Raw genomic sequence first — 12579 nt, 5'->3', positions numbered from 1 at the left:
CCCGCTCTTAATAAGCTCAACATTTCCAAGTGGTTGCTATTGAAGCTCAGTAGGTCCATCAGAGGAACGGAATACCAATTGCTCATTTCATGTGCTGGAAAGTCAGCCTGTTTTATTCCCAAGGCATCAGATTGTAACACTTTCTCAAGGTATCTTCTATGATAGTCAATGCAATGAGATATTGGTGATGAAGCTAAAAAAAAAAAAAACAACCTGCCACGTTTGGTTTTCGTAGCTCTGAATGGAAGAAACCCTAGACGTGCTGAGCCAGTACTAGGGCCTGCATCTCCGTGTGTACATTGCCAACACCTTTCGTTATAACATTCTGGGTTGTACATTTTCAGTGTGTAAACTGGTATATTTGACAGTTTGCAAAAAATGTTGTACACAGAAAATGAATAATGTTTTCAGCATGAAAAGCTGCAAAGAAAAAAAAAGGTTGTGTAGGCTCTGCTGGGTAAAGAGGCAGAGGACAACTAACCCACTTCCCACTCAGTGTTGGACATAACTCTGAGGAAGGAGAGGGCATTATTGATGTCACAAAAATATTTTTAAGGCAAGTATCACAATATGCAATCTGGCAATTCTGAGTCTTTAGGAAGCCGAAGGTTAGTTTGTACGTGGAATACTTTGGGGATGAGTTCAAAATACAATAGTGTGATGTATTCATTATAACCTCATCCAACCGGGGTTAGAGTATTCACCAACCAATGAAACTGACTTTTAAAAACTTACCGTATTTGTCTTTCAGTCAAGAGTTAAAAGAATATACTTTCTTTTTTTCGTTGTTTTGTTTTCTTTTTTTTATGTGGTCATGTGTGTGAAATAATCGACTGCCTACAAATGCAGTTTGGCCTTCGGTGAAGATCCACATCGATGTACAGCATTGGCTTTTTACAGATGTTTGTCTTATGAAAGCTGCACAAGTTTCATGCTGCATACACACACACACACACACACGGGCTGTTGAGCACTTTAGTAGTAGCAGTAGTATATAAGGGGAGAGACACTTTTGTGCTGCATCATCAGCAAGTTTAGAAAATGTTGGTATACTTTTCTATTCTCTTCTCTTTCCTTTGAACTTTTTTTACATCTTCATGTTTGAAAGTAACATTAGCATAATAGTAGTAGCAGTAGTAGCAGCTGTCTTTTCTCAAGACAGGTTTAGTTGTGCCCTGACAGCTCTCTGGAATCTGGTGTTGCAGACCGAATGCACCCCCCCCCCCCCCCCCAAAAAAAAAATAAAATAAATCGGTCAACCTTTCCTTCACTGTTCATGCATCATTTGGGACCACAGCAGCTTGTCTGAGACAGACTCTCTACACTCAAAGTGATCAAAGTGAATAATGTGATTATTAACCATCAGATGACAAAGTAAAACCTTTTAAATCATTCTAAAGTCAGTTTTAAGCAGAAACAAGGCCGTTTTAAGCAGGAACCAGGCAATAATCAGAGAGTTGCTACTGACTCTTTGAAATGACAGAGGTGCAGTGAACGCAGCAGCAGCAGCTCTTCTGGCTGTAGCACTCCGATCGCTTCTTCTGTCTTTTATTATGAAATATTGCTAAATTTATGTGGAAATTATTGTTGTACAAAAGCTTCAGATATCTGTCGCTGAGATAGATCATGACTGGAGTGCAGTTTTAAGCAGAAACAAGGTGATAATCGACAAATCGCTGCTGACGCACAGAAATGACGCAAGTGCAGTGAAGGCAGGGTGGACCGATTTTTAGGGGAGGCCGATCAGTTGGTGATGCCAGGATAGGTGGGAAGTGATATCTTTGTTGGTGAAGTTGAAGTTTTCATTTTAGTCTCTGAATACCCCCTCCCAGTGCGGGAATTTGGCTAGTATGTGTACAGTATAGAGCAGGGGTATTCAATGCCAGTCCTCGAGGGCCGGTGTACTGCAACTTTTAGATGTGTCCCTGGTCCAACACACCTGAAACAAATGTCTGAATAACCTCCTCAGTATGCAGTCAAGTTCTCCAGAGTGCTGCTAATGACCTCATTCATTCACTCAGGTGTGTTGAAGCAGAGACACATCTAAAAGTTGCAGGACACCTGCCCTTGAGGACTGGAGTTGAATACCTCTGGTATAGAGCCTAGTAGTTGAAATATTCTTAAATTTAAACCTCACTGAAATTGAACAATTGCATTATTCTAATTGGAACAAGGGGGGACATGTGCAATAGTTGTTTTTAACTATTTTTAACTTAGGTATACTTATTAATGTTGTTTAGCTATTTAAGGGTTTTTTTTTTATTAAAGCTGGGTATTTTAAATGTTAATTGATGTTTTAGAGGGATACGTGCAATATGGGACAATGACAATGTGGGATCAGTCTAATAAGAGTTATGTTTGTCTCTGAGCTTACTTGAATCCTAATTTCATCCAGTGTAGCAAGGTCCACGTTGGATCTTATTCTTTAACCCCAAGAAGAGGTGTGATCATCGCTAAAGGAATCCATATAAATAATATTAGTGATTGGCTCAGCCACAATTTAGGTAAAAATCTATTTTTCTTTATTCTGCAGTTATACTTGTTGGGAATTCTACTTCCTTGTCAAAAATAGCAAGTAGTAAAGACTTATTTGAATCAATTGTCTTTAGTTTTTCAGTCGTTTACCATAACTCACTACCTCTGCTTTGGCTGGTCATGTTAGGGATTACTTCATTTTAAGATAAAATCCTCAATTACATCCTCTGGCAATGACTGAGGATGTAAATGCTTGATTGACTGAGCACAAGATATCTGAAAAAGTGATGGAAGTTTTTCACCAAATCTCTCATCCAGGGACCAGGAATGTGCTGATTGAATGAATGAATGGATTTATTCGGCACACACACAAATCCGAAAGAACAGAAACATACCAATAATATGAATGTTATATAAACAAGCCTGTGAGTCCGAAAGGGCGTGGGTCAATTATATTTCAATTCATGTATAAGTATGTTATGTATAAAGCGCCAAATCACAACAAACTTGGCCCAAGTCACTCCATATTAACCCTGCCGACCCCCTGATTAAAAATGTACTCAACTCAAACTGAGTTTTACACATAGATATCTCCAGTATGCCTGAGCCAACTACTGCTTTCATGGTATAATGCATTTTGAAAACAAAACAATTCCAAAGGAAGCTTTTGAAGAGTGACAAAAGAGGAAAAATCATTGCACCACACCTTTGTGTGATGACTTCAAAGTAGTAGTATTTTTCAAAGTAACAATGAAAACCCGTGTCAGGAGCTGTTGTATGAGTGAAATAAATACTTTAGCTTCATTAATGAAGCAGATAACATTTTTAATTAACAAGCCAACATCTGCAAGTTGTTGGTTCTCCTTCTCTCGCAGTTGTCGGAATTTAATGGCCCCTTCACACATAAGTTAAGTTGGGTGAAAGAAGCAGGAACCAGCTGAAACAAACGCAAACAAAAAATGAAATGGGGAACCGCAAAACATTCCACCTGCTGTTGGGAGAAACACACGGTCAGACAGGCATGAACGATATGCAGCGACGGTTTTGTGCGTGCACGTGCATGAACTCAGTGCGAACAACTGGAGCATGTGACACCACATCATGCCACTGCTGTTGGGAAAAAAACACACCGCAATTTGTAACATTTAATCCCTCTTATCGAGTGGAAAATACAACTATGATCCTTCTGTTCCTCTGGATGAGCCATGGTCATAGATGTCAAGTCATGAAATGACATGGATGAAGCAGTGTGCTCTTATGTCCACATCTGCTAGTGCTGCGTGTCCAGCTGGCCTCACGTCTCCAGCAAGCATCGCGTCATGTGGACCATAGCTGACATGGGTGACGTGACAGTCAGATCACCAGCTGAGTGTACACATGATCAGATGGTCTTTTTCACATAGCACAGCCTGCCGATGTGCTTGCTGATGCATTCGCTCCTGCCGTTGCAAAGTCAATATGTTTTTATACATTTCCACGTGAGGACAGCAAATCCACACATGTGCCTCATGGTGGAGTATTGAGGTGATGTCCTCCCATTACACGGTATGTGTTCTCTAGCTGTGACTTGCGAGTCCAAGACCAAAGCGCTGTCTTAAGGACACCAGGGACAAAATTGTAGACCTGCACAAGGCTGGGATGGGCTACAGGACAACAGACAAGTATCTTTGTGAGAACTGTTATGTAAAATTATTAATTTTTGCCTTACAGATAGCCCGCCTAAAACTTTTGCATCTAAACTCTGTATTAATTGTCTTTATGTAACCTTAACTGTTGGCACAATTATTAGAAAATGGAAGAAACACAAGATGACTGCCAATCTTCCTCAGTCTGGGGCTCCATGCAAGATCGTGCCTCGTGGGTTAAGGATGATTCTGAGAAAGCCCAGAACTACACGGGAAGACCTGGTCAATGACCTGAAGACAGCTTGGACCACAGTCGTAAAGATTACATTAGTAACACATGATGCTGTCATGGTTTAAAATCCTGCAAGCCAGCAAGATCACCCTGCTCAAGCCAGCACATGTCCAGGCCCATTTGAAGTTCACCAGTGACCATCTGGATGATCCAGAGGAGGCATGGGAGAAGGTCATGTGGCCAGATGAGACCAGAATAGATCTTTTTGGCATCAACTCCACTCGCCGTGGTTTGAGGATGAGAGCAACCCCAAGAACACCATTTTAACCATGAAGCATGGGGGTGGAAATGTCATTTTTGGGGGTGCATTTCTGCAAAGGGGACAGGACGACTGCACCATATTGAAGGAAGGATGGATGGGGTCATGTATTGCGCGATTTTGGCAAACAACATCCTTCCCTCAGTTTGACCATTGAAGATGGGTCATGGCTGGGTCTTCCAGCATGACAATGCTGCCACAGCTAGGGCAACTAAGGAGGGACTCCGGAAGAAGCATTTCAAGGTCCTGGAGTGGCCTGGCCAGTCTCCAGACCTGATCTCAATAGAAAATCTTTGGAGGGAATTGAAACTCCAAACCTGAAAGATCTGGAGAAGATCTGTATGGAGGAGTGGACCAAAATCCCTGCAGCAGTGTGTGAAAACTTGGTCAAGAACTACAGGAAACGTCTGACCTCTGTAATGGAAAACAAAGGTTTTTGTACCAAATATTAACGTATGTTTCTCTGTTGAATCAAATACTTATTTCATAATGCAAATTAATTATTTAAAAATCATACAATGTGATTTTTAGATTTTTTTTTTTTTTTAAGATTCTGTCTCTCACAGTTGAAGTGTACCTACGATAAAAAAAAATTACAGACCTCTCCATTCTTTGTAGGTGGGAAAACTTGCAAAAACAACAGTGGATCAGAAACTTATTTGCCTCACTGTCAGTGAGTCTTTCAATTTCAATCCATATCTGCCTCTGAATGTTCCCTTTTATCACAATGTATGAAAGAAGAATTAAATGTTCCATTACAGAAATGAACCAAAGTCCAATTTTCTTCAGATTAATGTAAAATTCAGTATTTTGAACAAGCTCAAGGCTGAGTTTTTTGGGGATTTTTTTTCTTCAGCTTTGTTGTACTGTTCAAGCGTTCATAGTCATTTGGGGGGGAATCAAATTTATTTGTTTCAAACTCACAGGTCAAACCACTCCTGCAGTACTTTAGGTAAAGTTTCATTTAAACTTATGCAAGAAAAACATAAACAGCCCGTTTTGATAATCGATGTGTGTTACTCGTGCATCCTCAGGTATCATCGTCACGTCTTTCCCAAACATGGACCGGGAAGCACGGGATCAGTACCTGGTGGTGGTGCAGGTGAAGGATATGCTGGGCCTCAGCGGCGGTTACTCCGCCACCACCACAGTTACAGTACATCTGACTGACGTTAATGACAATGGACCCATTTTCCAGCACCGTGAGTCACTGTCATGCCTCGCAGTCATGCAAACACTCAGCTGAAAAACAAGAAAGTGTACAATGCTGCAAAGACATGTTTAACATACCCCAGAGGTATTTATTTGATTGCACCGCACTGGCTCAGGGGGGCGCACAAATCTCATTGCCAAAATTAAAAGGAGTTGATCGGAGAATGAGAGCGAAAGAAAGAAATGCTTGCATTCGTTTGTTGATGTGCTCGCACATGATGTCAGCCAGTGGATGAATTTAACCATTCACACACACACACACACACACACACACACATGGGAGGACATTTGTCATGACCTTTAGAAGCAAACCTTCTGGGCGATAAACCTCGCTAAACGAATGCCCTGAGAAGAAATCAATTCTGCAGAAAGGAGACGGCAGGATGATATCTTTAACTATTAATGTCATATTCACCACCTGTACTGTAAAAATGCTTTCTAAATACTGTACGGCTTCACTTCACTCTGAGCTGTGTCCTCTGTATTGTCATGTAATTGCTAATCATCAGCAGCATTGATTTGTTATTTTATTTTAAATGAACAGCTGGTTGCCTGTTCGTGTCTTTGAGCGAGTAGTTGGGCGGCTGCCAAAACTGCAACGAGACACAATTGTATTTTCTCATCTTCTTATTAGAGTTTAGTGCGGATTATGTGGAGTTGCCACAATTTATCTGTGACTCACTAAACTGACCCTCTGTCACTGCAATGTTCTCCTTTGAGCTTATACTCGTGATGCATGATTGGGGCATGTGTCCTGTGCCCCCACTCCAGGACTATAGACACATGGAACTTTTGTATAGTTTGTGTTGCACAGATTTATTTATTTATTGGTATTTGCTCTTGTTTTAGTTGCAGTAAACAATATGACTTATGTGATTGTATCATAACTTGTCATTTCTGGCTGAGTCAACAGTAAAAACCATTTTGTCATTGACATTTTGGTACGTTGATGGTTCATTTCTAAGAATTTTAATTTGGGATTTGCTACTCCAGAAGACACTGCACATTACACCTGGCTAAATCTTTACAAATATGCTGGAATAATCATGTCTAAACTGAGATTTTAGCAAATGGTATTCAACATGAAAAGGTTTAGTCACTTCAGTGATAGCACCATTACATCAAGGAATTCTGGCTATACGAGGTTTAGGGTTTGATGTGATGTAACATTTTACCACAAACTATTGTACTGTGGTGTATAATTCTGCTGGATGACTTATACCAAACCAGAAGTAATTAATTCAGATATTTTGAACAACCACTTTTACTGTCTGTTTACTTCCATTTACATTTATGACCCCATTAAATGTAAAACTTATTTTACTACTGGATTTTGCTTAAACGGCTTTTTAAACTGTTAGCATTTAATTTAAATCAGTAAACTTGGTAACTTCTTCAAGTGAAATTGATGTTACACAAAAGTGGACACATTTTAGCAAAAAGTACAAAAGTTTATTCAAAATTCTGTTAACAACTCACTGACAAGTTTTGAAGGCGATACTTTGCTGAAGAAAACTTCTTCTTTTTAAACACAACAGTTGCCGCTATACGCTACAAAAGCCCAGTTTGCACTTGTTCCTGACTTTATAGCTCTTTATGGTGTGTGTTTCCGTTCCTTCAGACTTGTACACCTTTGCCGTGCCTGAGGATGCCGCGGTAGGCACCACAGTGGGCAGGATTATGGCCGACGATGGAGACGTCGGCATCAATGCCAAGATGACCTATAGTTTGGAGGACGACCTGGAGGGCAGCTCCACTTTTACGATCCAAACAGACCCAATCACACAGGAGGGAGTGGTTCTGCTGGCTAAGGCAAGTCTACACACAGCAATTCTCTGGCTTCACAACAGAGCCGTTTCCAACTTATTAAATGATTGTTGAATTGTTGAAAGTATTTTGAGTTCAAAATCTGATTTCATCTACTTAAAAGTGAAGATTTTCTTGTTTCTTTGCAGCTCTCACAGTAAATTGAATATATTTGGGTTGCGGACAAAACAAGTCCTTTGGGGACGTCATCTTGGGCTTTGGGAAAGATTTTCTTTCTTTATCCCTCCCTGTTGATTCCTTTTTAATGTCTGGCACTTTATACCCTCTACTTGTTTTGAAATTTAAAGAAATAAATGAAATAATAAAAATGTATGCTTTTTTGACAAAATACAAGGTTGACAGTTACTGGTAGAAACTATGGTTGTAATTTACTAGCAAGGTAACTGAAGGAAATCAATAAAAAGAATAACTGAAAAAAAAAAGATTTGATGTCTATGACCTTTGACAAGTTCTCAAATTTAGAACTTTAACAATCTAAATCTTTCAATTCAGTTGTTTGACTTTTGACTGTCAAATTGTGTCATCGTATAAGTCATCAGACAATACTTTTTACAAATTTAACATTGTGAACACGTTATTCTTGCAGCTACGCAACTAATTTGCCTGTTTATGTCTTGATAGTGTTCCATGTACATACTCAAATCAAATCAATTTTATTTATATAGCGCCAAATCACAACAAACAGTTGCCCCAAGGCGCTACTCCACATAAATGCTTTGCAAATTACTAAATAAAGAAACAGAAAAATAGCCGGTCATAAAGAAATGCATGTCACTGTGTTATGGATATTACGCAAATGCTGTTCAGGAACCTGTGGTCTAGATCAGGACAGTTTTATCTGGCCACCAGTGGGTGACAGTACCATTCCATAGAATTCTTTTTAAAAGTAATTTTGTTAATAAAATTTTCTCAAATTTTTAAAAATTGTGTGCGTGAATGTGCTTGTTCTGTGTATTTGATTGGGGTGGGGGTGTCAGGGAGGTGTCCCTGCTTAAAAATGTCCTTCTTCCTATGGCATCCCATCCACTCATTCTTAACTGTCATTTATGTTGTTGTATGCACAAGGTAAACAATTTTATTTTAGCCACTAAAACCAGCATCACATGGGAAGACCTGACACACAAAAAAATTATTGTCAGGGATCGGACTGTACTCTTCACTGGGGTGCAACGTCTAGTGTCACTTTAGAGTGGATGTCAAGATGCAGTAGCCATCATTTTAGTGCCAACTATCTATTGCCTTTCAGAGGTAACGCGTTCTTTAAATGGTAGTTGAAATGAGGTACGTGCAGAATGAAAGTACATACAGTAAATGCTACTTTTTCTTCACAGCCGTTGGACTATGAAAGTAAGCGACGTTATGTCATGGCTGCAGATGCAGTCAACGATCACATGGACACACGCTTCCTAAGTGAAGGTGACTTCATGGACAGGACCACAGTCAAGGTTTTTGTGGAGGATATGGATGAGCCACCGGTCTTCCCGGTTCCGGTGTACGTGTGGAAAGTCCCCGAAAGCGCAGCAGTGGGAACTGTGCTGGGCTCTGTGAGCGCCAGAGACACTGACGCAATCAACAATCCCATCAGGTGAGAAGAACCTTGAGCAGTCACTACCAAGATACACAACCGCTGGTGATAATGACCAGTCAGACACCTTGGCTGGTGAAAACATAACATCCCCAGACAGCTTCCTCCACAGGGTGAAAAAAAAAAATCATTCCATTTCAAAGAGTGTTACTGGATCAGTGCATCCATTTTTACCTTTGATCTGCAGATCCCCCGTACATGGTCATATTTATCTCATATTACTTTAGTCAGAAATGAGCCCTGCTGAATAAATCATGACAATTTTTTCTACCTCACAGGCTTTTCTATCTGTTGCAGTGGTATTATCACAAAACGACGTAGCGAGGACGTGGGAATGTAATAAAGCACCGTACGAGGTGGCATATGGAATTGAGATTTGCAGTCATTTGCAACTGAGGCACGTTGCAGAGGAGACAGCAGCGGTAGTCGTGTCTGTAGTCGATCTCTGTAGAGCTTACGAGTGGCAGGTGCTGCATATCATCGGCAGCCTCGCGTCTATTACTATTCCTTTGGTGACAATGTCTTGTTGATTAATAACTTTGGTCTGACATTTGAGATGTTTCTACATTTTTCATAAATATTAAGTTTACTTTTTTCAAAGTGAGGTATTTTCCAATAGAGTTTTGCATTTTGTTCCAGGTTGCCCTAATATGCTGTTGTGTTACAATCAGGTAACACTGTTTGGAAGGACACTTGTACAATTCTGCTGTGGCTCCATATTTTTTAAGTAACTGGTGAGAAAATGTTGATTTGAGTGTTGTATGGTGATGAAAACTGTACGCAATCTAAGTATAGCACTTACGTAAATTTTACTGTAAAAAGAGAGATTGCAATTTCATTCTTGCCTGTTGGATTGCTTGTAAAATTTTTCAAAGCCTGTGTAGCCAGAAGGTTGATCCAAAATCATAAATAGTTCCCATATCGGGCTTGAGGCCCATTTGTGCTGATTCTAATCCCTGAATTTTGGATTAGAAGTTGCAAAAATGTGGTGTTGATCCAGATATGGAGTAGCAAGATGGTGGCATGCATGAACGCAGTGACCCAGTGTTCCTCAGGTCAATGCTTTGTATGGAAGTGTATGTTAGTAATATGATATGATACGATACGATACACTTTATTGTCCCTCTTGGACTCCAAGAGCTGCACAAATAAAGCTGCCATGGGATAATTTCATAACTCATGCTTGTTGCACATAACTTAATACACACACCAATATTGCACACACCCCTTTTGCACAATCTTGCACAGATGGTTCATGCATATTGCACATATCCCTAATGCACATATCCATATTGCACATACCCCTATTGCACAGCCGTCTCCCACATATGGTTAAAAGGAAAATGCTGACAATACAGTAAATGACAATGAATAAATAACACTGATTCACAATGACACCATGACATTAATGCACAATCCTACTACCTATCCCAGGAACCACCATTTAAAACTCTAATTGACGTGGGCAGGAATGAGTTTTTAAAGCGATTCAGTCTACACTGAGGGACTCTGTATCGCCTACCAGACGATAGGAGTTCATACTCTGGGTTGAGGATGTGGGAAGGATCCGACAAAGCTCGCTGTGCTTGTCTGACAGACAGACTGTTCATACATGGACTGCAGGGAAGAGTTCTCAGTACTGGCTGGTGATGTAACACTAGCAGAGGAGCTTAACCACTACTTTGCCCGGTTCGAGGTGGAAATGCCGGAGGCAACCGGACCTCTTCCAGAAAGCAACAACTCCACCTTTAGGGTGGAGGAACATGAGGTGAGGTGCATACAGTCGTCTGTCAACCCACAGAAGGCAGCCGGACTCAACAGCATCTCAGGATGTGTGTTGAAGGACTGTGCAGATCAACTGCCTAGGGTCCTCACTAGGATATTTAACCAGTCTCTGCACCAGTCCATTGAACTTCCCTGTCTGAAATCCTCCATCATAGTCTCTCCCCAAAAAACAGACTATCAACAGTCTCAATGACTACAGACCAGTAGCATTGACCCCCGTGGTGATGAAGTGCTTTGAGAAGCTCATCAGGAACCATATCATGACATTTACCCCCCCATTTGATCCACACCAGTTTTCTTACAGCGCTAATATGGCTACAGAGGATGCCACGATTACTGCCCTCCATGCTCACACTCTCACGAGTGCCACTAGCTTAGCTTATGGCAAGCTAAAAGTGGACACTCTCGTTATGGCCAAACAACTCTCCAGTTTCTGGGTATTCTGCGTTAGTACGCGCCTGTGGCTGACGTGCTTGATGAATTCCTGTGCAAAACGTAGTTCCCAGAATTACTGAAGTTTTAATAGTATAAATAAATATTTAAGAAACTTAAAGTTTATGAGCAACTTCACCTGTTATTGCTGAAGCACATTGTAAACATTGACACGATGGAGTTTGATGTGGAAGAGTTCAGAAAGATACAATTGGAATGGTTTGATTACCATTTACAGTTGGTGATGAAAGACTTGGGTGTTAACCTCATGTTAAAGTCAGAACAAGAAGCTGCACTGAAAGAGATTGATCTGGGAAGAGACATATGTACGTTGTTGCTCCAACGAGAACAGCACCCTGAGCAGTACAGCAAAAGTAGTCTGGTGAGTTCAATCTGTGGGCGCAAGCTATCCCACAATTCCATAATAGCAGAGATGTCGGTCCAATGAGAGCGGCACTCTGAGCAAGGTGCTCCATGCTGTCTTGTTCCATCTGGAGCAGCGGGGGAGCCATGTACTGATGCTCTCCATAGACTTAAGCTCTGCCTTTAATGCCATCCTCCTCCACAGACTGGTGTCCAAGCTGTCAGACATTGGACTCCCACACTCCATTTGCCTCTGGAATAAGGACTTTCTCACAGAGCGCATCCACAGGGTTAGAGTGGGTCCCCACCTCTCCACAGCCATCAGTCTCGGCATCGGCTCATCATAGGGCTGTGTGCTGAGCCCCCTTCTCTACACTCTATACACACACGACTGCACCCCCGTCCACCACAGCAACACCATCATCACGTTTGCTGATGATACTAGAGTAGTGGGCCTCATCTCTGGGGAGGATGAGTTTGCCTATAGGGATGAGGTGGAGCAACTGGCAGCATGATGTCATAACAACAACCTGTACTTGAACACATCTAAGACTAAAGAGTTTGTCATAGATTTCATGAAAAAGTCTAAGGTCTCTTAGACTAGAATTAAGGTCTCTCATTTCAGTTTCAATTTCAATTTATTTTCATTTATATAGCGCCAAATCACAACAGAGTTGCCTCAAAGTGCTTCACACAGGTAAGGTCTAACCTTACCAACCCCCAG

At 41.0% G+C, this 12579-nt stretch overlaps 1 protein-coding gene across 6 annotated transcripts in view; it reads left to right on the top strand.

The window, feature by feature from the left end:
* Window positions 1–12579, top strand: part of cdh19 (cadherin 19, type 2) — a 93509-nt gene that overhangs the window by 36534 nt on the left and 44396 nt on the right. For all 6 annotated transcript variants that reach the window (XM_034166798.1, XM_034166810.1, XM_034166827.1 and 3 more), the window contains 3 exons: window positions 5686–5853; window positions 7485–7675; window positions 9022–9275. In XM_034166798.1, coding sequence (XP_034022689.1) covers window positions 5686–5853; window positions 7485–7675; window positions 9022–9275 — 613 coding nt within the window. The remainder of the gene's footprint in view (window positions 1–5685; window positions 5854–7484; window positions 7676–9021; window positions 9276–12579) is intronic.

The sequence above is a fragment of the Thalassophryne amazonica genome, chromosome 1, assembly GCF_902500255.1.
Source record: "Thalassophryne amazonica chromosome 1, fThaAma1.1, whole genome shotgun sequence".
NCBI classification, from domain to species: Eukaryota; Metazoa; Chordata; class Actinopteri; order Batrachoidiformes; family Batrachoididae; genus Thalassophryne; species Thalassophryne amazonica.
The sequence above is the reverse complement of the archived record's forward strand: the minus strand, read 5'-3'. Positions and strand labels throughout refer to the sequence as shown.